This window comes from Rhipicephalus sanguineus, chromosome 1 (assembly GCF_013339695.2).
Source record: "Rhipicephalus sanguineus isolate Rsan-2018 chromosome 1, BIME_Rsan_1.4, whole genome shotgun sequence".
Taxonomy (NCBI): Eukaryota; Metazoa; Arthropoda; class Arachnida; order Ixodida; family Ixodidae; genus Rhipicephalus; species Rhipicephalus sanguineus.
In genome coordinates, this window is record NC_051176.1 from 230927829 (window position 1) to 230950754 (window position 22926).

At 45.5% G+C, this 22926-nt stretch overlaps 1 protein-coding gene across 1 annotated transcript; it reads right to left on the reverse strand.

Moving 5' to 3' along the window:
- Positions 1 to 905: 905 nt before the first annotated feature.
- On the reverse strand, positions 906 to 19864 carry LOC119381909 (GPI transamidase component PIG-T-like). Its single transcript, XM_037649661.1, has 7 exons — positions 19753 to 19864; positions 17824 to 17918; positions 15671 to 15872; positions 13889 to 14044; positions 11932 to 12181; positions 9940 to 10128; positions 906 to 1175 (listed from the first exon to the last, which is right to left on the reverse strand). The coding sequence occupies exons 1-7, from the start codon at positions 19862 to 19864 to the stop codon at positions 1034 to 1036; spliced, it is 1146 nt and encodes a 381-aa protein (XP_037505589.1). The 3' UTR covers positions 906 to 1033.
- Between the last annotated feature and the right edge of the window lie 3062 nt (positions 19865 to 22926).

A 22926-nucleotide genomic window follows, 5' to 3' on the forward strand; every position in this document is an offset into this window, starting at 1 on the left:
TATGCCCTGCACCAAGCGTGTTCCTGTAACCCTACTAAGAACGAAAGTCTGACTTGAAAGAGCATAAGCTTGGGTATGTTGGTAGTGCATGTTAACTTCTATAGTGCACAAAAAGAACTGGGATAGAAAGGGATGACACAGCCACAGCGCTGTGTCCCTTTCTATCCTCGTTCTTTTTGTGTGCTACAGAAGTGAACAAAAGTCTCAGTTTGGTTTCCTACAAGAAATGCCAAAACAAATGGTGTGCTGGTGTCGCTACACAAGAGAACATGAGGGTTGCCCACTTAAGGCACGTTCACACCGAACGCGGAGCACGCAAGAGGGCAAGCGGATTTTCAAAGCGGAGAGGCAGCGAGGCTGTGCGGCTGTTCAGACTGACCGTATTGCCTTCTGCCAGCTCCGCCACGGGAATGGAGCAATGATTAAAATCCACGGTGAACCTGCCGCCATCATGCGGCACTACGCAATAGTGCGCGCGCTTCTCAGGCCCTGATTGGCTGCGGCCACAGCGGCCAACTTTTCCGCGCGGAGAAAATCAGTCCAGGAGCGATCCGGCAAGCGGCCGCAGGTTTTTCGCTTTTGTGGATAATCCGCATTAGCTTTCCGGATCTGCGCTCGGTGTGAATGTGCTTTTATTGATAGGGTCCCACGTTCTACCCTCTCCCTTTATGGGGACCTGGGATGAGGGGAAGACACATTAAGCATTTTTTTGGAGGAGCTCCTTCTGCTTTCTTGGTTTGTCACAAACTATAAGACATTTACATTGAATTCAATCTTTCATAAGTCCTTGCTTAAGGCATGATTTTACCTTGCTGTTGTGGATTTTCAAAACTTTGCTACCAGTGTTACTGTTCATGAAAGTGATAGTAATGGAGTACAAGAGAGCTTGCAGAAAGTGAAACGCCTCATGATAACAAAAGCAAAATTTATTAGCATGATAAATGAATTTGTATAACACTATATATACAGGTTACATGCACAAATATGCGCATGTAGATGGTGATAAGTATAACTAAATAATAGAAAGCCTAAATTATTTGTTCTTCTTCTCTTGATCACCACTGTCGCCACCACCAGAGCCTTCTGAGGGACTCTTACGGAACAATCGTTTCGCCTTGGATGCTAGTTGCCGTAGCAGTCCTTCACTTCCTTTCTTCGCTTCAACAGTGGTCAACCTGCAGGAGATGGTGAAGAGATATATGTACATACATGTGCAAAGCATGCTTACATGAAGGTTCAGGATGGTGAAACCAGCTTATAAGTAACAGAAGAAAAAAGGAAATTAGTATAATATATCAAGTATTGTAAAATATTTAAAGGGGTCGTGAAACGTTTTCCGAAAATTTTCAACTACGTGTATATTCGGAATCCCTTGGCCATCCATTCAATACTATACCTCGACTCGTTTCATCGTCCGGGTTCATTTATTAGCTGTACTAAAAGCACAATTACGATTCCCTTCTCACGTTCCCCCCAACTATAGCTGACATCACTTTAAGTCAGCCAATGAAAAGACTCTGTCATCGACAAAACATGGCGACGCAGCGATGTTTGCTGAGCCATGGTTGACCAAGGTTCGTAGCATCATACTGTTTATATCGTGACGCAGTAAAGACGTCACCATAACGCCTTTAAGATTTTAAGACGCACACGGTTGGCATAGCGAGGACTAAGCCACCCAAAACACGCCGTAAAACACAACCAGAAAGAAAAAACTGGGACACTGCACCAAGCGAGCGAAGGAAAGAATACACACGTGATGGAGCCCGGATGTACTTGAAAGCGGAAGCAAGCAGATCACGTGCTGTATGTGCACAGTATATAACTCAGAGCGCAAAAGTTGCTCTGTTATTTGTTTCTTTTCTAGGTTTCTATAAATCTATTATTTTAGAGCAAATCAAAGCTAATGCAGTGTTTATAACTTCCCTTCGTGACGTCGCGATAAGAGAAGTTTGTGCCTAAGGCGGGCCGACAGTTCTGCACGTTCGTTTGGGAGCTCCATTAAACTGCGATTTCAAACGGGCGTCATTAATTACAGACTGAATGCCAGAGGCCCTTGTACTGTGCGCTGTGCACGCTAAAGAACACCAGATGGTCAAAATTTCTGGAACCCTCCACTACGGCATGCCTCATAATCATCTAATAATAATAATAATAATAATAATAATAATAATAATAATAATAATAATAATAATAATAATAATAATAATAATAACAACAACATCTGGGGTTTAACATCCCAAAACCACGATATTGTCACGTGGTCGTGACGTCGACGAAGACAGCAGTCGGCGTTTGCAGAATGAAACTGTTTATTTGGCCGAACTTGTGGCCGGAAAATGAGAACTGGAACTACAGCAATACACGCTGTACAATGATAGCGGCGAACAGGGCGTCGTCCGTCGATCAAGTGACAAGCGATCAAGCGCGTCGGCTTTTATACAGGCGCTATCGAACTTTCCAGCGATATCGCTGGTGGCGGCGTTATCTCTAGACAAAACTGCAACATTCGCGTGCGGGGCGCAATCTTAACAAACCGATCTACTACAATCGCGACGCTTCTAGAACACTACTTCGCGGACAGCGTCGAGCGTTGATAACCGTCCCTGCCGGTCAAACCCGAATACATCAAAACAAGACAAGAAGTGGGCGTGGCATTGCCCCCCTCTGAAAAAGCATCGTCCCGATGCTTATGAAAGAACACAGAAGAGAAAAAAAAAAAAAACAAGTGCATACACAAATAAATTACAATAACGAAGGAAAAAATAGAGTCCCCAGGCTCGCTAACGCGCAAAAAACGGCTTAAGGCGCACGACATGGACGACTTCAGGTCGCGCACGGCGCCGCTGAGAGTTCGTAATGCCGTCAGGGGCGACCTCATAGTCGAGTGCGCCGAGGCGTCGAAGTACCGTGTACGGTCCGAAGTATCGTCGAAGAAGCTTCTCACTAAGTCCTCGTCGGCGTATTGGCGTCCATACCCATACACGGTCACCGGGTTGGTATTCCATGTGGCGTCGTCGAAGGTTGTAGCGGCGGCTGTCAGTCGTCTGCTGGTTCTTTATCCGTAGGCGGGCGAGCTGTCGTGCTTCTTCGGCGCGCTGTAGGTAGGTGGTCACGTCGATGTTTTCCTCGTCGGTCACGTTTGGTAGCATGGCGTCGAGCGTCGTTGCCGGGCTCCGTCCGTAGACCAACTTGTATGGCGTCATCTGCGTCGTTTCCTGTACGGCCGTGTTGTACGCGAAGGTCACGTACGGAAGAATGGCGTCCCACGTCTTGTGTTCGACATCGACGTACATGGCCAGCATGTCGGCGATGGTCTTATTTAGACGCTCGGTGAGGCCGTTCGTCTGTGGGTGGTACGCGGTGGTGCGGCGATGGCTTGTGTGGCTGTATTCCAAGATCGCCTGAGTTAGGTCAGCCGTGAACGCCGTACCTCTATCGGTGATGAGAACCTCTGGGGCGCCGTGTCGAAGGACGATGCTCTCAACGAAGAACTTGGCTACCTCAGCGGCACTGCCTTTGGGCAAGGCTTTTGTTTCGGCGTAGCGGGTGAGGTAGTCGGTAGCCACGACGATCCATTTATTTCCGCAAGTCGACGTTGGGAACGGCCCCAGGAGGTCCATCCCGATCTGCTGGAATGGTCGCCGAGGAGGCTCGATCGGCTGAAGGAAGCCTGCTGGTCTTGTGGGCGGTGTCTTCCGTCGCTGACAGTCTCGGCACGTCCTTACGTAGCGAGTGACGTCGGCGGCAAGGCGCGGCCAGTAGTACTTTTCGTGTACTCGTGCGAGCGTTCGGGAAAGACCGAGGTGTCCAGCCGTCGGGTCGTCGTGCAGGGCATGCAAAATTTCTGGTCGCAGTCCCGAAGGTACAACGATAAGGTAGCTGGCTCGGGCCGGAGAGAAGTTCTTCTTTACGAGGACGTTGTTTTTCAAAGCAAATGATGCCAATCCTCGCCTGAATACTTTTGGGACAACGATGGTCCTGCCCTCCAGGTATTCCACTAGACCCTTCAGTTCAGGGTCGGCTCGCTGTCGTTCGGCGAAGTCTTCGGTACTTATGGCTCCCAAGAAGCTGTCATCATCCTGGTCGTCGGGCGTTGGTGGGTCGACGGGGGCACGAGACAAGCAGTCGGCGTCGGAGTGTTTCCTTCCGGACTTGTACACGACAGTAATGTCAAATTCTTGAAGTCTCAGGCTCCACCGTGCGAGGCGACCTGAAGGGTCCTTCAAGTTAGCTAGCCAACACAAGGCGTGATGGTCGCTCACAACTTTGAAGGGCCTGCCGTAGAGATAGGGGCGAAACTTTGACGTAGCCCAGATGATGGCGAGGCACTCCTTTTCTGTTGTGGAATAGTTGACCTCTGCTTTAGATAGCGACCGGCTAGCATAACTGATAACCCTTTCCAGTCCGCCCGCGCGCTGCACAAGGACGGCGCCGAGTCCTATGCTGCTTGCATCGGTGTGAATCTCCGTATCGGCGTATTCGTCGAAATGCGCAAGTATCGGAGGTGTCTGCAGGCTTCGTTTCAGTTCATAAAATGCTTCGACTTGCGCTGTTTGCCACCTGAATTCGACGTCGGTCTTCGTGAGCTGCGTTAGTGGCTCGGCGATCCGTGAAAAGTCTTTGACAAAGCGTCTGTAATAGGCGCACAAGCCGAGAAATCGGCGCACGGCCTTCTTGTCGGTGGGTGGCGGGAAAGCGGCGATGGCAGCTGTTTTCTGCGGGTCTGGGAGCACTCCAGTCTTGCTGATCACGTGACCCAGAAACAAGAGCTCCTCGTACGCGAACCGGCACTTTTCTGGCTTCAGGGTGAGCCCGGAGTTCTGATTGCTTGAAGTACGGATTGAAGTCGCTGGATGTGTTCGTCGAAGTTCGAGGAATACACAACGACGTCGTCCAAGTAAACAAGGCAAGTCTGCCACTTCAAGCCAGATAATACAGTATCCATGACTCGTTGGAAAGTCGCAGGTGCCGAGCAAAGACCGAAGGGCATGACCTTGAACTCGAACAGGCCGTCCGGCGTTATAAAGGCGGTCTTTTCTCGGTCTCTCTCGGCGACTTCAATTTGCCAGTAGCCGGTCTTGAGGTCCATCGATGAAAAGTAATTCGCGTTGTGGAGTCGATCCAGGGTGTCGTCTATCCGTGGGAGAGGGTATACGTCCTTCTTTGTGATTTTGTTCAGGCGACGATAATCGACGCAGAAACGTAGGGTCCCATCCTTCTTCTTCACTAGCACCACGGGAGACGCCCACGGGCTGTTGGACGGCTGGATGATGTCGTCGCGTAGCATTTCATCGACTTGTTTCTTAACGGCCTCCCGTTCCCGCGTCGAAACCCGGTAGGGACTCTGACGGAGTGGTCGAGCATTTTCTTCTGTTATGATGCGGTGCTTAGCAAGGGGCGTTTGTCGGACCCGCGACGACGACGAGAAACAGTCCCTGTATTCCTGCAGAAGGCGTCGAAGCTGTTGCTGTTGGCGAGCGGGAAGACTTGGGTTTACGTCGAAGGATGGCTCAGGGATCGTCGTGGTAGCTTCGTCAGAATCTGAAAAGGCAAACGCATCGCTGACGGCCAAGATTTCTTCGATGTATGCAATCGTCGTGCCCCTGCTCAGGTGTCTGTATTCCTGGCTGAAATTCGTTAGCATCACGCTTCCTTTCCCTTCATACAGCCGAGCAATGCCTCTTGCGACGCAAATGTCACGGTCTAGCAGCAAACCCTGATCGCTCTCGATGACACCTTCGATGCATTCAGCCGTTTCGGTGCCGACGGGAATTATGATGCTGGATCTAGGAGGAATGGTGACTTGATCCTCGAGCACGTTCAGGGCATGTTGACATGGGTTCGTATCCGGTGGTGTCGCTTTCTCCGACGATAGGGTTATCGACTTGGTTCTTAAGTCGATGACGGCGCCGTGGTCACTTAGGAAGTCCATTCCAAGTATCACATCCCTGGAGCAGTTTTGTAGGATTACAAAGCTCGCAGGATAAGTCCGGTTGTTGATAGTGACTCTCGCCGTGCAGACACCAATCGGCGTTATTAGATGGCCTCCAGCGGTACGGATCTCGGGGCCTTCCCAAGCAGTCCTAACTTTCTTCAACTTTGCTGCGAACGGCCCGCTGATGACGGAATAGTCGGCTCCAGTATCGACGAGAGCGGTGACGTTGTGGCCGTCGATCAGAACGTCGAGGTCGCTAGTCCGCCGTCTTGCGTTGCGGTTACGTCGTGGCGTCGGGTCACGGCTACGTCGGTTTGCACCGCTGCTTCCGCGTTGCGTCGTGAGGTCTGCTTCCGGTCGCAAAGTTTCGTCTTCGGGACGTCGACGTCGTTCGGCGTGCGGCGGGGGCTCGGAACTTCGTCGCGGTGTCGTCGTCGACGGCGGAGGATCTTCAGCATTTCGTCGTTCAGCAACCGCACCTCCATCGGTTGCTGCCCTTAGTTTTCCGGATACGGGCTAGGCGACCGGCCCCGGTTTGGGCCAGTGTACTGCCGGCGGTGCGGTGACATGTAGCGGCCGGGCGACGGTGAGCGGGAAGGTCGTCGTTCTTGCCACTGTGTGCCTGTGAGGTAGTCGTCGATGTCGCGAGGCCGTTCGCCTGGCTGCGGGCGCGGCGCGTTGACGGGGAATCCGCGTAGCCCCATCTGACGGTACTGGCAGCGGCGGTACGTGTGGCCGGCCTCCCCGCAGTGGTAGCAGAGCGGGCGGTTGTCAGGGGCACGCCAGACATCGGTCTTCCTCGGGGTGTAGCGCTGGCCGACAGGTGGGCGGTAGGGCGTCGGTGGCGGCGGCGGCGTCTGGCCGACAGGTGGACGGTAGGGCGTCGCTGGCGGCGTCTGGCGACGGTACTGCGGCGGTGTGTCGTCTTGGCGTGGGCGTGGAGGAGGAGCATGACGGCGGGCTGCAGCAGCATAGCTCATAGCTTGCGGCTGCGGCTCTCTAGCTGAGGCGCACCGAGTGAATGCTGGATCTCCTGGCGCACGACGTCGGCGATGGACTCTACTTGAGGTTGCGACGGAGGTAGAATTTTCCGCAACTCCTCTTGCACGATTGCTCGAATCGTCTCACGCAGGTCGGCGGGTCCTAGGGCTTGAACGTCGGCGTAGCTTGTAGCCAAGAAGCTGCGGTTGTATTGCCGCGTTCGCATCTCAAGCGTTTTCTCGATCGTGGAAGCCTCAGATGCAAATTCAGCGACCGTCTTCGGCGGGTTCCTTATCAATCCAGCGAAGAGTTCCTGTTTGACACCCCGCATGAGGAACCTCACTTTCTTCTCTTCGGGCATACTTGGGTCGGCGTGTCGAAACAGGCGATTCATCTCTTCCGTGTAGATGGCAATATTTTCGTTGGGTAGCTGCACACGGGTCTCCAGCATAGCCGCGGCCCGTTCCTTGCGGACCACGCTCGTGAACGTGCTTAGGAACGTCGTCCGAAAGAGATCCCATGTTTGTAGGGCGGATTCTCGGTTCTCGAACCACGTCCTCGCGGCGTCTTCTAGGTAGAAGTATACGTGGCGCAGCTTGTCCTCGCAGTTCCAATTATTAAATGTTGAGACCCTTTCGAAGGTCTCGAGCCAAGTCTCGGGGTCTTCACCTGGCGAACCACGGAACGTCGGCGGCTCCCTGGGTGGCTGCATCACGATCGCCATAGGGGGCACTGCGTCAGTCATCGTCTCAGCGGTCGATGTGACGGTCTTCGGCTGCCTGGCGTTTTCGGGAAGGAGCCCGTACTCTGGTTGTAGTCCCTTCTGCCGGCGGCTGGTTCGAGGATCCGGTTTGTCCTTAGAGTCGTCTTCTTCGCGGCTTGGGCTTGGGTCAGCGCTCCGCGGTGGCGTCCGGATCATGAAGCAGCACCTCCACCAGATGTCACGTGGTCGTGACGTCGACGAAGACAGCAGTCGGCGTTTGCAGAATGAAACTGTTTATTTGGCCGAACTTGTGGCCGGAAAATGAGAACTGGAACTACAGCAATACACGCTGTACAATGATAGCGGCGAACAGGGCGTCGTCCGTCGATCAAGTGACAAGCGATCAAGCGCGTCGGCTTTTATACAGGCGCTATCGAACTTTCCAGCGATATCGCTGGTGGCGGCGTTATCTCTAGACAAAACTGCAACATTCGCGTGCGGGGCGCAATCTTAACAAACCGATCTACTACAATCGCGACGCTTCTAGAACACTACTTCGCGGACAGCGTCGAGCGTTGATAACCGTCCCTGCCGGTCAAACCCGAATACATCAAAACAAGACAAGAAGTGGGCGTGGCAATATGATTATGACGGATGCCGTAGTGGAGGGCTTCAGAAATTTCGACCACCTGGGGTTCTTTATCATCATCATCGTCAGCCTGTCTACGCCCACAGCAGGGCAAAGGCCTCTCCCATGTTCCGCCAATCAACCCGGTCCTGTGCTTTCTGCTGCCACGTTATACGAAGTGCCTCTCGACGGGGAGGATACCAGAATCTTGGAAGAATGCTAACATCATCTTGATCCATAAGAAAGGGGACGTCAAGGACCTGAAAAATTACAGGCCCATAAGCTTACTGTCCGTTGTCTACAAGCTATTTACAAAAGTAATTACTAACAGAATTAATACGACATTAGAGTTCAATCAACCAAGGGACCAGGCAGGATTTCGTACAGGATTCTCAACAATAGACCATATTCATACTATCAATCAGGTGATAGAGAAATGCGCGGAATACAACCAACCCCTATACATAGCCTTCATAGATTATGAGAAGGCATTTGATTCGGTGAAGACATCAGCAGTCATGCAGGCACTGCGGAATCAAGGCATCGACGAAGCCTATATAAACATAATGGAAGAAATCTACAGCGGATCCATAGCCACTATAGTCCTCCATAAAGAAAGCGACAGAATCCCAATAAAGAAGGGCGTACGGCAGGGAGACACGATCTCTCCAATGCTATTCACCGCGTGTTTACAGGAGGTTTTCAGGGCCCTAGATTGGGAAGAGTTAGGGATAAGAGTTAATGGAGAGTATCTCAGTAACCTATGATTCGCTGATGACATTGCATTGATGAGTAACGCGGGAGACGAATTACGGCTCATGATTACTGAACTGAATACGGAAAGTAGAAGAGTAGGTCTGAAAATTAATATGCATAAAACTAAAGTAATGTGGAACAATCTTGGCAGAGAACAGTGCTTTGCGATAGGTGGCGAGACACTGGAAGTTGTAAAGGAGTACGTCTACTTAGGACAGGTAGTAACCGCGGAGCCGAACCATGAGAGTGAAATAATTAGAAGAATAAGGATGGATTGGGGCTCATTCGGCAAGCATTATCAAATCATGAATGGTAATCTACCACTATCCCTCAAGAGGAACGTATATAACAGCTGCATCTTACCGGTACTTACCTACGGAGCAGAAACCTGGAGACTTACAAAGAGGGTTCAACTTAAATTGAGGACGACGCAGCGAGCGATGGAAAGGAAAATGATAGGTGTAACCTTAAGAGACAGGAAGAGAGCAGAGTGGGTCAGGGAACAAACGGGGGTTAAGGACATCATAGTTGAAATCAAGAAGAAGAAATGGATGTGGGCCGGGCACGTAGCACGTCGGCAGGATAACCGATGGTCATTAAGAGTAACTGACTGGATTCCAAGAGATGGCAAACGCGGGAGGGGGAGACAGAAAATTAGGTGGGTAGATGAGATTAAGAAGTTTGCAGGGGTTCTTTAACGTGCACCTAAAGCTAAGTACACGGGCCTCAAACATTTTCGCCTCCATCGAAAATGCAGTCACAGCAGCCGGGATTCAATCCCGCGACCTTCGAGTCAGCAGTTGAGTGCCATAACCACCGTGGCGGGGTGTATATCGTGGTTTCGGCACGTAAAACGCCATATATTATTATTCATTCCAAGCAAGCAACAGAAAATGTGGCGAGTACACAAAAATATGAATAAAAATTACTCACGCATTGGTGGCTATGTTATGTATGGGTCCAAAGGCTAAAGCAACTACGGTGCAGGCAAGGCAGATGACGTTGTATGGCATGCTGAAGTCAGGTGTTGGCAGTGATACCAACAAGGTCTCAGTGTAGATGCGCACAAACTGCTTTCCTGAACTGCCTTTTTCGTTGAGTGCTGATGCTGTCCCAGTAATACTGAAAAATTAAATGTTCTGTACTGTTAAGCAGCATACCAATTTTTCTTGAAAGCACCCTTATCTTACCAGAACAATGTCCAGTGCAAGAAATAGGCTTTATATACATATGAAACACTAAGCTAAGTAAATTAAGCAGGCCTGTAATATGAGTGCGACATTCACTTTGCAAAGTATACATAACAGACACGCATGCCAGCATGCCAGCATGAAGGAAAACAGGGCAAACATTATGAAGTGATCTGTGACCTGTCACTGTAGCTAGGTACACAAAAAGCGCTAATGTGTCATACCTAATGTACTGTAAGTACATTATGACATGACAAACTAGCAAGGGACTGAAAATGAGTGCCGACTGCTGACCACTCTGTGTGACAGTACCAGCTTTTTTGTGCATTCCCTGCTAGAAGGCTCAATGCCACCATGTAAGTGATGAGAGCCATAGGGCTGTTTGTTGTGGATTCTGTTACACACTTAGTAGTCTGAAGAAACTGAAGAATGTCTTTCTCAGACTTCAAAACTTTAAAACACTGAAAGTCACAGGTGTGCCCTGTTACGTGGCTTATTGGGAGTACCAGTCACACACTGAGTGTCTTCTAAGTATTTACCGAAGGCCCTATGTATTTCTACACAGGAAAGAAGGAAAAAGAGCATGGCTCAATTCCTCAGGGAAAATGTTTTGTAAAACTTTTTCGTGTGATACCTCGTAGTGATGCCACACAATTAAATCAACGTTCAGCAAGGTACCAAATGAAAAACAAGAGAAGCACGCATACAGCACGACTTTTCAATAAACTGAATGTTCATTAAAAAATGTGCAGTGTTTACAGAGAGAAACGTGACAATTTAAGGCTAAGTATTGCACGTACATTTGTTCCCACCATCTTCGTTTTGTGTCATAGCGACATGATTTTAACTAAAAGACTTACATAACAGCTGACATTACCTTTAGCGGTCATATTCGTAGTAATTTATCGCAGCCATTATGAGCAATTGTGCATACTAGTCGCATGGGTGTCAGCAGGATTTTGTCTTGAGAGGTCCAAATCCGTATTGCATCGCGATGGGGGGGGGGGGGGGCAAGTGCCCCTTTTGCACTTCCCTGTCGACGTCCATGACCAGTCATTATACTAAAAGCTTTGATGTCGCTTTTCATTCTGTGAGTACTGTACTACACAGTGAAATTCGTTAGCCTGCACTACTATGTTCAGGCAGCCCAATAATGTCACCATAAGGCAAGGAGTAAACGAATGGTTTCATGTGCATGATGACACATGGCACTTCAAGCATGTTCAGATTGTTTACATGCTCTTTTATAAAAGTGGCACAAAAAGGCTATGGCCAGTGTGCTCCACATTAACACAAACTTGCTACAATTTTATCAACATATGTCAACAAGCATAAAAAACAGATGGCTGAACTATAGTTATTAGCCGAAACAGCTAGCTTATAATTGGTGTGCATGCTTTGTGCACATCACCTTTTGCTGCAAGCCAGTTTCACGTAAAAATAGGTGCTTCAGCATCATGCCTTATGTTGTTACTAACTATATTGGGATGTAGAAGGGAGTGGTGCTGTTTTGCCCCCTTAAGAATTCTTTCTATGTGCCTGCAGGCGCCACTACACAACACATCCCAGTGGACAGCAAACTAGAAGGAACTAGATAAAGACAACTAACAACATGCCTATAAGCATACTTGCAGCAATTTTTCAACAAAGCAGGAATAAGCAACAGAAGTACACAGAGAAGCTTCAAAGCAGAGATGCTGTGCACTACAAATTCTGTGAAAGTGCCACTACTGACCAGTGCCTCAGACTAGGGCAAAGTGAGATGTCACCGCTGTAGTTGGCCACAGGTTCATCCAGAAGAGCGCTAAGTACAGCTGCCCCAACATAAAAGCCATGGTTGGCATCGGGCGGATACTCGGTCCATTTGAGGAAGGCTCGCTCAAATTCATATGCCACAATTGTCTCTGCTGCTGGGGGGAGCATGAGGGTAATCTCCAGATGGTGTGGCCTCTCTCGATCACGACCTGGTTGGTAGCTCACATGCTCTGGAGATAGAAGAGTGTGAAGAGATTGGATGACTACTCAGATGAAAACAATGCTTGGTACTATTTTAGAGAGCCACATATACACAATGCACGGTTCACACGGTGCATTGTGTATGACTTAACACACCTTACCACACCTTAACTTGTACATTTTCAGTGTTTCTAAACAATAATAATTTTGGCACAGAGGCTACCATTGCGTCAAGATGTTCATTAGGCCTTGATTATTAGTGTGCACTTGGACAAGACCTTTGCAAACACTTCACGATAAATGCAGTGGAAATATTTATATATAGTTGCTCCCTTAAGAAGTATAACTGACTGAAGGATGTAATGCTAAACATGGAAAATTGCGAGCAATGCCTACTGACTGGTTGGCTGACTCAATGTGACATAAGTGTCAGGAGATGTACCATAGTGAAGAACTCCAGACTAATTCTGACCACCTGTATTTATTGAATATGGCCCTCAAATAAGCATCCAAAGGTGTCTACATTTTACTCTATCAGAATAAAACAAGCAGCACATGAAATCGAACTTGTGACCTAGTGCTGAGCTGCAGAATGACAGCTGACTGCTTACAGTACGCCTTCCTTCAGTGATCGGGTGAAGCGTTGACGACGGTGCATCAAAGCAGGGAGAGAGTGCTTTAAAAAGTTCTAAAGAGATTGTAAACAAATACTGAATAAATTATTTATAACAAAAAAATTCCGGGAACTTTTGGGACAGACCATGTATTTACATCAATAAAATAAAATTACATTGGCCACCCAGTGCACACGTTCTGCATTGTACATCTTAAGCACAAGTGCACTGGATTTCGTGATTTGAAATGGTGCACGCTTGCTTTAAAGAAATTCAGAGTTCACATATACTGTAGACTTCATTTATTTTGACTTCAGCTGATTAAACTTTCAGTTAATTAGATTCTGACCTAAGGTCACAGTCAGTGACAATAAATTTCTTCAAGCGAGAACTCTCGTTATTTTTATTATAAAATCACACGTAACCAGCCGTTTGCTCCTTTCAACACCACCAGGTGGCACTAGTCTACATGTGTCCGTCGTGGTGGAAAAGGCAAAAATGCAGGTGGCGACACAGGTGTTTGGAGAATGTGCTGTCGAGCTGAATAACAGGCACATGTGGTTTGCAACAGCGTGTGTTTGGGTTCTGCCACCATTTGATCTGATTACCCTCTTTTTGACACATGCCCTGAGCTTTTGCGACATCAGTCTAGGTTATCGTTCCTCCTTTTGTGCCACTTTTGGCTGCAGCCATGTGCGCCTATCCATCCGAATTGCAGTTGCTACAGCCCCACTGCAGTCTCACAGATAACGTGTGGAACGTTGTCTGCTCGCTAAACCTCCATTACGTTGCTCGCATCTGGCTAAAACTTTGGGTGAATAATATTGCCACGAGCACGAGCATTAGTGTACAGTTGGCTAGCAGGTCATATTGATAAAGCTTTTGGCTTTTGCCTATACATTGCCTACATGCTATCCGCATGTGTATTTACGAGAGTTGGAGACGAGAAAAAAGGAAAGCAAGGTGGTCGACCAAGGATATGTCGGGTTTGCTGGCCTACACAAGGGGAAGAAAGATAGAGGATAAAAAGAAGGAAAGGAGGGAAAGGAAGATAAGAAGAAGAAGCCTTGCTTGAATTAGTGAAGACAAAGTTTACTTAAAAATACAGAATGGTTGACGTACCTGCTTTCAGCTGCCTTGAACCTGAGGAAATTTTCAATGTGTGCAGGTATACGGGAAGAAACCAGGGAATGACATCGAGCAGCACAACTCGGACAGCTTTTGTAGGGTGATTATTCTTGATACGATTGACTATTCCACCACGCTCAAGACCATAACCTGAAATGTAAAACAACTTTTCATAGCACTTCATGCATTGAACGGCTAGCCTATGTATAATATTCACAAAAATCTGCACATAAACTTATTGATAATCATGGAAGGTTAGTAAAAGCACAAGCCATTAGGAAGAAATGTTCTTGTGGACAACATGGGCATAAAAGAAGTGAGAAGCATTGCATTTTCAAGTGTAACCAGAGTGGTGCAGATCTCAGTTTTATGGTGTCCACTTAGGCAGTAGCAAAATTTTCGACCTTTCATTGGTACCATGTTATGCAGACTTCTCGTGACTGAGTAACTGTAGGGAAGAGGACTGTCCCTCGGCATTTAGCAGTGCCCAGGACTTTCACAGTAGGCATAACAAAAAAAAAAAAAATTAGACTGCAGTATTCTCTAATGAAAGAAAAAGTAAATACAGAGCAACTGTGTGTCAGGTGGTACTTCGGTCTTCATTTGAAGTGTCACTATGGAATGTCTGCATAACTATCATGCAAGAATATGCAGCTGCATTGCACATTTTTGTGCTGGCACCTAAAGCACACCCAGCTACTGACAAGAGTTGCAAACAAAATACACAGTCAGCAAGAAATGCTGATGGGACACAGGATGAAAGAATGAATTTTTGCTCTATTAACATTTGGTTCTTTCGATCTGATGAATCATTCTGTAGGTTGTAGAAGCTACCACAGATTAAAACTTTGGATTCAAAGCTATGTGCACAGGTTTTTCTAGCATCAGCTTTTTCATAAATCCCACAATCTGTAAACTTTTGTAGCTGACTAACAAAAGGCAAGTGCTGGTGTGCCATACAAGCGATCATGTTAACATACTAGCGATGTAAAATTCAGCAAAGTGGGGTAACCCTAGTATATCAAGACAACTCTGATTCAGTGTCACATGAGTTTTTCTAATTTCTAGTTGTAACACAAGTAGTGCTAATTATATTATTGCTCATGAATAGAGGGCTTAGGTTTTGAGCAAGTCATTTATGCACCATTCATATAAGTTTGCAATAAGTCAGATGGCACTAAGCAAATGGGGAGGCCACCTACAACAAAAACAAGGCCAAGAAAAGCATTGAAGACATGTTAAATTGTCAGTCACACGTGAATGGCAGTTTTGTGATTTTTCACCATTACTTTTAATTACTGTTTTTGCAAATTTGAATTCATGCATGCATTTCACTTGTAGGTAAAATGAGAAATATGGCTTAGTAACATGAACGTTTAACCAGTAGATTGCAGCTATCACAGAGAAAAGACAAAAAAATGAGCATGCCATTAAGTGTTCATGCAAGTGGCTGAATCAAAAGTGCTGCCAGCAGGAACTTCCCCACATTGCATCCACCAAAGCTATAAGGCATTCAAAAACAAAACATTATGACATTTTCATGCACCTTATCAGCATTATTTAAAGTCAGGTGCAAAGTGCTATTTAATGGGCGATGATATGGCTGTTAAATGCCCTTTCCAACTTAAGTAGAGAAGTATAAAATCAGTATAAAAAATGAACACCATCAATGAGCACATTACAGGACACAACAGTCACTGGTGCAAACCAGAAGCTGTCTGCAGGGATGAAACAATTTGCACAATTCAACACACCCCACAATGCCTCTCAGCATACCTTGAATGTAGCGGGTGATGTGAAGGGGCGGCTCTGGGATAATCCAGTAGATGTGGGGCTTTTCATACTGGGCTGCTAGGTTGAACCGTCCCTGGGCCACATGGCGTTTCAGGTCATAAATGGCCAATCTACGCTGGTAAGCACCCTCTCCAGAGACAACCAGCTGTGTGGGCTCAGGGCTAAGCTGGTATGTTCCTACACTCTGCTCCCCACCCCAAACCAAGTACAGCCATCATTATCACAAAAATGCTGTAGGAGCAGAAAGTGCTCTTTGTAAACTGAAACCAGGCAGACAACATGCTAATTCTTATAATTTACGAACAAAAATTTCAGAAACAGTTGTGTACTCGTACTGCGTATGAGGCCAGAGGCCAGAGGGACTGCATGTTTTCAGAAAAATGATGCTAATTTGACATAGGTCATTGTGTCATCACAGACAACCAAAAGCGACTATCAATTTTCTTCGTTCAGCGAACTGGGAGCGCAGAAAAAAAACACAAGGACGAAGCGAGAAACCACATAAGACGAGCGCTCTTAGAGCGCTCCGTCTATGTTTTGCATATTGAAAAAAAGGACACGAAAATCCAGGATACTGAACTAGCCTTTTAACTAAAGACACTATGTCACAACTTTCCTAACTCTATAGTATTTACAAAAGACAAAAGCATAGCCTTTGAGATTTGTATTGCACAAACATGGCGTGTATGACGTAACTGCATGCGAAAGCAAGGCCTTCGAGATTGGCATTCACTTCTGCCATCGCGTTGGCGTAGACTCATCATCATCGTTATTTGTCGGAGAGCGGGAGGAGTTCGAGCTGGTTGGAGCTCGCACGGTCGTGCGTGCGGTTCGCGGTCGGACTCGCCGCGCCGGTCGTGATTGCGTGTGCTTAGTTCTTTCATGCCTACAGCTGTTGGTGTTAAAAAAATCACATACGTTGATTACATTTCTGTGGATGAGGCCGTCCTAAGCTCCGCGTTTCTATTCATTGACTAGATCGCGGCTGAGCGCGCCAATTTTCGTGCTGCTCGTAAGAATTGAAATAAAATTCTGTACCACTAAATATTTATGCCGTTTTTCCTGTTTTTCGGCTCTTACGTTTCCCGTCTCTTACGTTTATTTCCTACGGTCCCTTCAAAAACGTATAAACAAAAGTAGTTTTTTTCCATTGAAAACATAAGAGGGCCACTTTTATTTTGCTTATGGAGGACCTGCCTCCCACATCTGAGATATCTAAACAAAACATTTGTTTTTCATGCTTGTAGAACATTAGTGAATAATAAGAATAGACTTGAAAAGCGATCATGACTTCAAGATGCCATTAGGTCCTGGGAAGATGTAGTAGGGGCATATTGGCAATATTACAACTCTTATTTACAGTGTCTTTACAGCATATGGTGATTCCTTGACCCCAGTCTAGCAGAGTGTGACATTTTGACCGGTACTTTTGTCACCTACTGAAAGTAGGCAATTGCCACTAGCGGAGAACATTGCTTTGCAGGTCAAGTTTATTAAAGCGTTACAACATTCAATCTGTCATGTGCTGCACAAATGTGAAGTGAGAACATATGTATACAGTTGAGGCTCTACATAATGTCGGGAAAAACTTCGTTATGGTATCATGAACATCACTGCATTGAGGTTTTGGCATTTCAGGTGTGCTAATGACTCCAAACATTCGTGATGCCTTACCATTCTGGCTACATTTTGCCTCGTGCATTTAGTATATTACCATTTATCGCAAAGGACTTTCTGGCCAAATTGCAGGTAATAGCTCAGAATTTTGACTGTTAGTCAGAGGCAAATGCAGCCACTGAAAAGTATCATGAGCTCAGTGTAATGCTGCAGCAGGAGCCATGAATCAGATGCTTGTACAGGAGCACGCAAACTGAAATCACATGACGCTGTCCAATTATGTATTTTTGAAACTTATGTCCAGAAATTGCATTTTTTTAGCTTTGATAATGTATAGCTTGTTATTATAGCCCTGTTCCTGCATTAAAAAACCCCTTACTAAAGTCTTAAAAAATGGCCATTTTTCAATGGTGCAAAAAGATGTAAACACACTGTTATTATATAAAAGAATAAAAATGCTGAAAAATCATACAGTGCTAAGAAACACAAACAATGAATGTAGTTTATCAGTCACTTACACCATTATTAGATACATCAACGTAGATGGTACTCATGGAAGCTAAAGGGCATGAAGTCTTGAGGCCAGCTCCGAATAACTTGCTGAGAGACCATGCTGAAACAGTATAAAATATACAGTGAAACAGGGAGCTTCTTTTCAGAAGCAGACTTTACAGGAAACGGAGTTCGTCGATCTCCTTTATGGCCAATAAAGAGTAGCCTTGAAATCAGTGGGCACTATCAATTATGAATTAATGAAAAAAATAGGCAAGCGCATATTTTTCTGTTGCCTAGGTTCATCATAAAAATGAATTTCATGTCTCATGGAAGGTGTAGCAAATGCAGCGATGCTTGTTTGCTTCTGTACTCTCATGAGCAGGTCGAATGGGTCGGAGATATCATGTGATGATGCTTACCAATGTACTCAGCACGGAAGAATGAAACAACACGTGCGGTGTTGTAAAATTCATTTGAAAAACATGCAATACAATCAGCTCTTGCCTTGTATTTTGAGAAACGTCAGTTTATTCTGGCTAATTCTGTTTCGAATGCTAGTGCCACGCTTTTGCCATCTCATGTGACAGGGGTATAAGGATTGTCCAAGAAACTCAGAGTAGATGGCAAGGACATGCTAGCAAGCTAGACATAATAAGTAAATGAGCAAGAGATACTATGCATGCACATATATTTTTCTTTTTACTATTTGCTTAGGGCTCAAACAGTGAATCCTTAATGGTGAAGTTCTAGTTGTGTGGAGAAAAAGAAAAAGGAAATTCTGGGGTTTTAAATGCCATAACTACAATCTGGTTAGGAAGTATGTCAGGGTAGGGGACTTTAAATTAATTTTGAGCACCTGGAATTGTTTTAACCTGCACCTTATTCTAATCACACGAGTGGTTTTTCATTTTATTCCCATTGAAATGCAGTCATTGTGATTAGGACTGCGCATGCAACCTTGATCGCAGTAGTTCAACATCATAGTCACTGGGTGACCATGGTAGATGCGTGGAGAAGTTCAGCTGTATAATTTTTCACATTGTATGCTCGTGCAGGCCGAAAAGGGTTAGTGTCTCGAAACTGCTCAGTGGATTATGATGGATGACGAACTGGATGACGCATATTTTTAACAGCCTGATTTTCTTAATGTACCCCAAAAGCACAGAACATAAGCATTTTGGCATTATGTGCACATCAATGCTGCTGCCTTGGTCAAGATTCAACCTGTGACCTCACGCTCGGCAGTGCAACAAACAGCTACTAACCACCATGGCTCGTTTATAGTTCACTACACATGAGGAACTGGTACTTTTTAGATGCGAAGCAGCTTTTGGTCAAGGCTGTGTCCGTTGTCGGTGGTGGCATCGCGCTCACTGCGCATGCGCCTACTCTCTCTCCCACTCTCCTCCTTTACGCACGTGTTCGGTCGCCTTTCTCCTCCCCCGCGCTGCAGCCGCGACGCAGCCTCTCCTCCCACGTGATGCAGCCGCACCGCAGCCAAATACAGCCTGTAACCCACTCTCTCTCTCCTCCCCCATTTCATGTGTATATACGCGCGTGCGCTCGGTCGGCTTCTGTCATTCTCATTCACTCTCGTTCAGATGAGTTGTAATGTCAACGTTGGCGCCACTCGTTCACTTGGCGCTAACGGAAAGCAATGCACAAACACAACGTAATGGAAACTCGGTCTGCGCCCCCAATGCTGCTTCACATCCCTCATGGTCCCTTGAGTGGGAGATAGTGTAATTTTTTTAAAGCATCCCCAACCCTAAAGTAGTAATAATGAAGTGGAATAGTCTTGTATATAAACAGGAACCCAAAGACTTGTAAAAAAGAAAACACTATCAGAACGAGGAAGTACCTTAGATTTCTTCTTATGAGCTGTACTAATGGACATTTTTAGAAAGACATGAGATGAAATGATTACTGATACTAGGATGTTGCCTACTTACTCTGGTATCCATTTTGTGCAGCCACAGCATCAATAACCAATGACACTGACATTTGCAGCTCCAGGATGGCGTGCAGACAATTTTCATCTGATGCAAAATAACGGAAGAGCATGGGCAGTTACTTTTCCTTGTCCTATGCTCAAACTTGCTATAATTAGCAGTGCTTAAACTTTGAGAAAGGCTAAAAAAATAAGGAAGATAAACTCTTTGGATGGAGCATGTGCAGAACAATGTGACCAACAGCTTAAAAACCTTACAGATATAGCCATACATGTGCAGCCTGTGTAAAGTAGCTGCTATTAATTACGTGCTCAGACGTACTTACGTCAAGAATACACATAGGCCTGTTTGAAGTGGGTGGCAAGTAGTGAAATAAATGGATTATCAGTAAAGAGTTAATCTGATAAAACTCAACTACTGCAGTTATATAAAGCAGAAAAAGTGGTTATCGTAGACTAGAGTGGTAAAGCAAACTAATTCATGTAATTCAGCACACATAATGCTATATTTGCAACAACATACAATCAAGTGGATAGCTTGTAAGTTAGGAAGAAGTGAAAGACCATGAGAACTTCCATAATCACGGCAATGACAATGACTAAAAAAGGCAGCTGAATGCCACAAGATGCATGCGAGAGAGATTGGTTCCTTATGAGTTAAAGTAACGCCATAACTGTAAGCCAATATTATACTGTGAGTTATTGTAGCCTTCAAGGCCCCTTTGGAGTATTACAATAAGGGGGAGGACGGGGATAGGCACACATATAAAGACGTTATCTTGAAAATGTTCATAATCTTAAGAAAAATACAACACAATAGATCATGAAGCGATGCAAACATAGAATCTCACATGATCTATAAATCTGAAAGCTATCTAAGTATGAACCTTTAATAAGATGACTATGTTACTGTCCAATAAAATTAATGACGTTAACCTGCAGCAGAAGAATTTAGCACAGAGGTCGCAAACTTAATTAAGCATATCCAGCTTTTTAGGGCCAAGAATTAACATGTCACAGGTTTGATGATCCCTAAATCTGTCACAGCAAACGCAAGATATTTGCAGCACTGCAAAAACATGGGTTCAGGGGAAGCCATGAGTTGTGTTGCTACAGTGGCTACAGAACTTCTAAGTAAAATTTCTCGCCTAGATAAGGAAGTTTCACACATTATCAATGATGAGGAGCATTTTAAGAATAAATTGGGCAATTGCACATCTCAAATATCAGTCTGGTTGCGACTGTATCACTACATGCAGCCTGTCGCTTAGCTCGCATGCATATACTCAGTGTTTTGTCACAAAATACAAATGATACATTCAGAGCTGGAAGGTGCGAAAAATAATGCAAACAAACACGGGTCAATTCACTTCACTGCTGTGAAAGCACAGCAATAAAGTTTAGGAGTAAACAGGGTCACACTATGCTATAATGCAGCCCTGACACCACTGCCAGCATGTCTGTCTGACTAATGAAAATGCCAAAAGATGGCATATGACATTTGTCAAATGTTTAGCTTGTGTTTATAAAAAGTTATATATGCATTAAATATAGAACAAAGTTGGTTAATGTGCCAAACAAAGGTGAATAACACGAGATGAAAAAAGAAAGCATACTACAGAAAATAAAACTAGTTGCAATAATTTTAGAATAATGATTCACGACACACTTACAAATTCACGTAATGAATTAAAGGACTTTGCATTACACCATAAAAATTGTTGGTATAGTATAAATTCATGGCACTGGCACTTTTCTTCATGCAGCTATTCTTATGTATTATATTGTCCCACATCCACATACCTGGCAGTTTTGTATAACAGAAGTGCAAAGGACAAGAAAGTGCAACATGAACGTGTTAGGCTGAGTTTTGGTATATATTTTCTTTTCAAGCAATAAAGCTTCCAGTTGTAAGTAAGCGCTCGTGTTGTGCACTTTTTTGTCCTTTTTTTTTTTTTTCACTTCTGTTATACAAGAAAGCATCATACCAACTAGCTCGCCTCTGTTTTGCTTCATACCTGGCAGACTGTCTTCAGGTCTAGACCCAGGGACATGTAGTTTGCTGTGAACAGTTGCAGGGCATGCAGCAATGTAGCAAGTCCGCCTGTTATCAACAAAAAAACAAAAACAAAGTTGGTTGCAAAAACAATATTTTCAATGTTTCAGTTCCACCTAAAAGTTGAAGCTTTGAGAGTGACAGCAATGTCTTAGTCAACTACTACACAAATTAAGGTTTCTAGTGTGCGTTATTTTTGCAAACATTTGCTTACTAAATTAAATGAACAAGCATAAAGCCACACATGTACAGGCAAACACCAACAAATCACACTTGATATTTACAAACACTCGTTGTTACAATGCTGGCATAATGAATAGTGAAGACAGTGGTGAGTGAACTAATAATTTCAAGTGTGAGTTGTAGTTGCTATGAACAATGAAACATTGTTAGTTGCTAATGTAATTTTCACACTAGACCTCTTTGCTTCGAGCTGCTCTGAAAATAACAAGTTACAATTTAATGAACCTATACAAGCAGGCAAGGCATTGGCAGCCCAGGAGTGCTTACCTTGCTGCTGCATGGTAAAAGTTTCTTCCATGGCGTCAAGTTCTCTGTGCAGACTGACTCGCGTGGCAAAGCAGCATACCGCAAAAGCGATGAGTTGGCACGAACCCATCCTTGAGGCCGGAAAGATCGCTTCGGACTCACAGTCACCGTGTCATCAACAAATTGAGTGATGCACACAGCTGGCCTGACAAAGCATTCGTCAAGTTCTTCCAAGCACTGGAAACGCTGAAAGAGATTAAAATTCTGATGAGACAATTCAATGAATAGTTCAAGAAAGCAGCAGACAAAAAAATGTAATTTCATGGCCAACCATTTGCTAAGTGACAGACCTTCTGCCAACCCTGGCACCTGCTTTATGTAAACTGTGCTGCTGTCCACAGTGGAACAGATGGCTTTTAAAGACAACACTGACCTTGTGTACTCTTAAATAGGAAGTCTCACCCATTTTTCTTCCCTCTCTTTTGTAGATCCATGTACTTGGCAATACATGCCATGCATGAAACAGACGGCTATTAGTTTTGTTCTTTCATGACGGTTCTTTCGTTGCTCCCTCAGTGTAATACTAAGTGCAAACAATTATGAAGATAGCTGTTAATCTAAAGAACACTT

Excerpts from the sequence above, each read along its gene's own strand:
- LOC119381909 (XM_037649661.1), bottom strand. The coding sequence starts at position 19,864 with ATGCTCTTCCGTTATTTTGCATCAGATGAAAATTGTCTGCACGCCATC. Across the intron at positions 14,045-15,670 it reads CATCACCCGCTACATTCAAG|GTTATGGTCTTGAGCGTGGT; the intron begins GTATGCTGAGAG and ends TTTACATTTCAG. Across the intron at positions 12,182-13,888 it reads TTCAAGGCAGCTGAAAGCAG|AGCATGTGAGCTACCAACCA; the intron begins GTACGTCAACCA and ends TTCTATCTCCAG.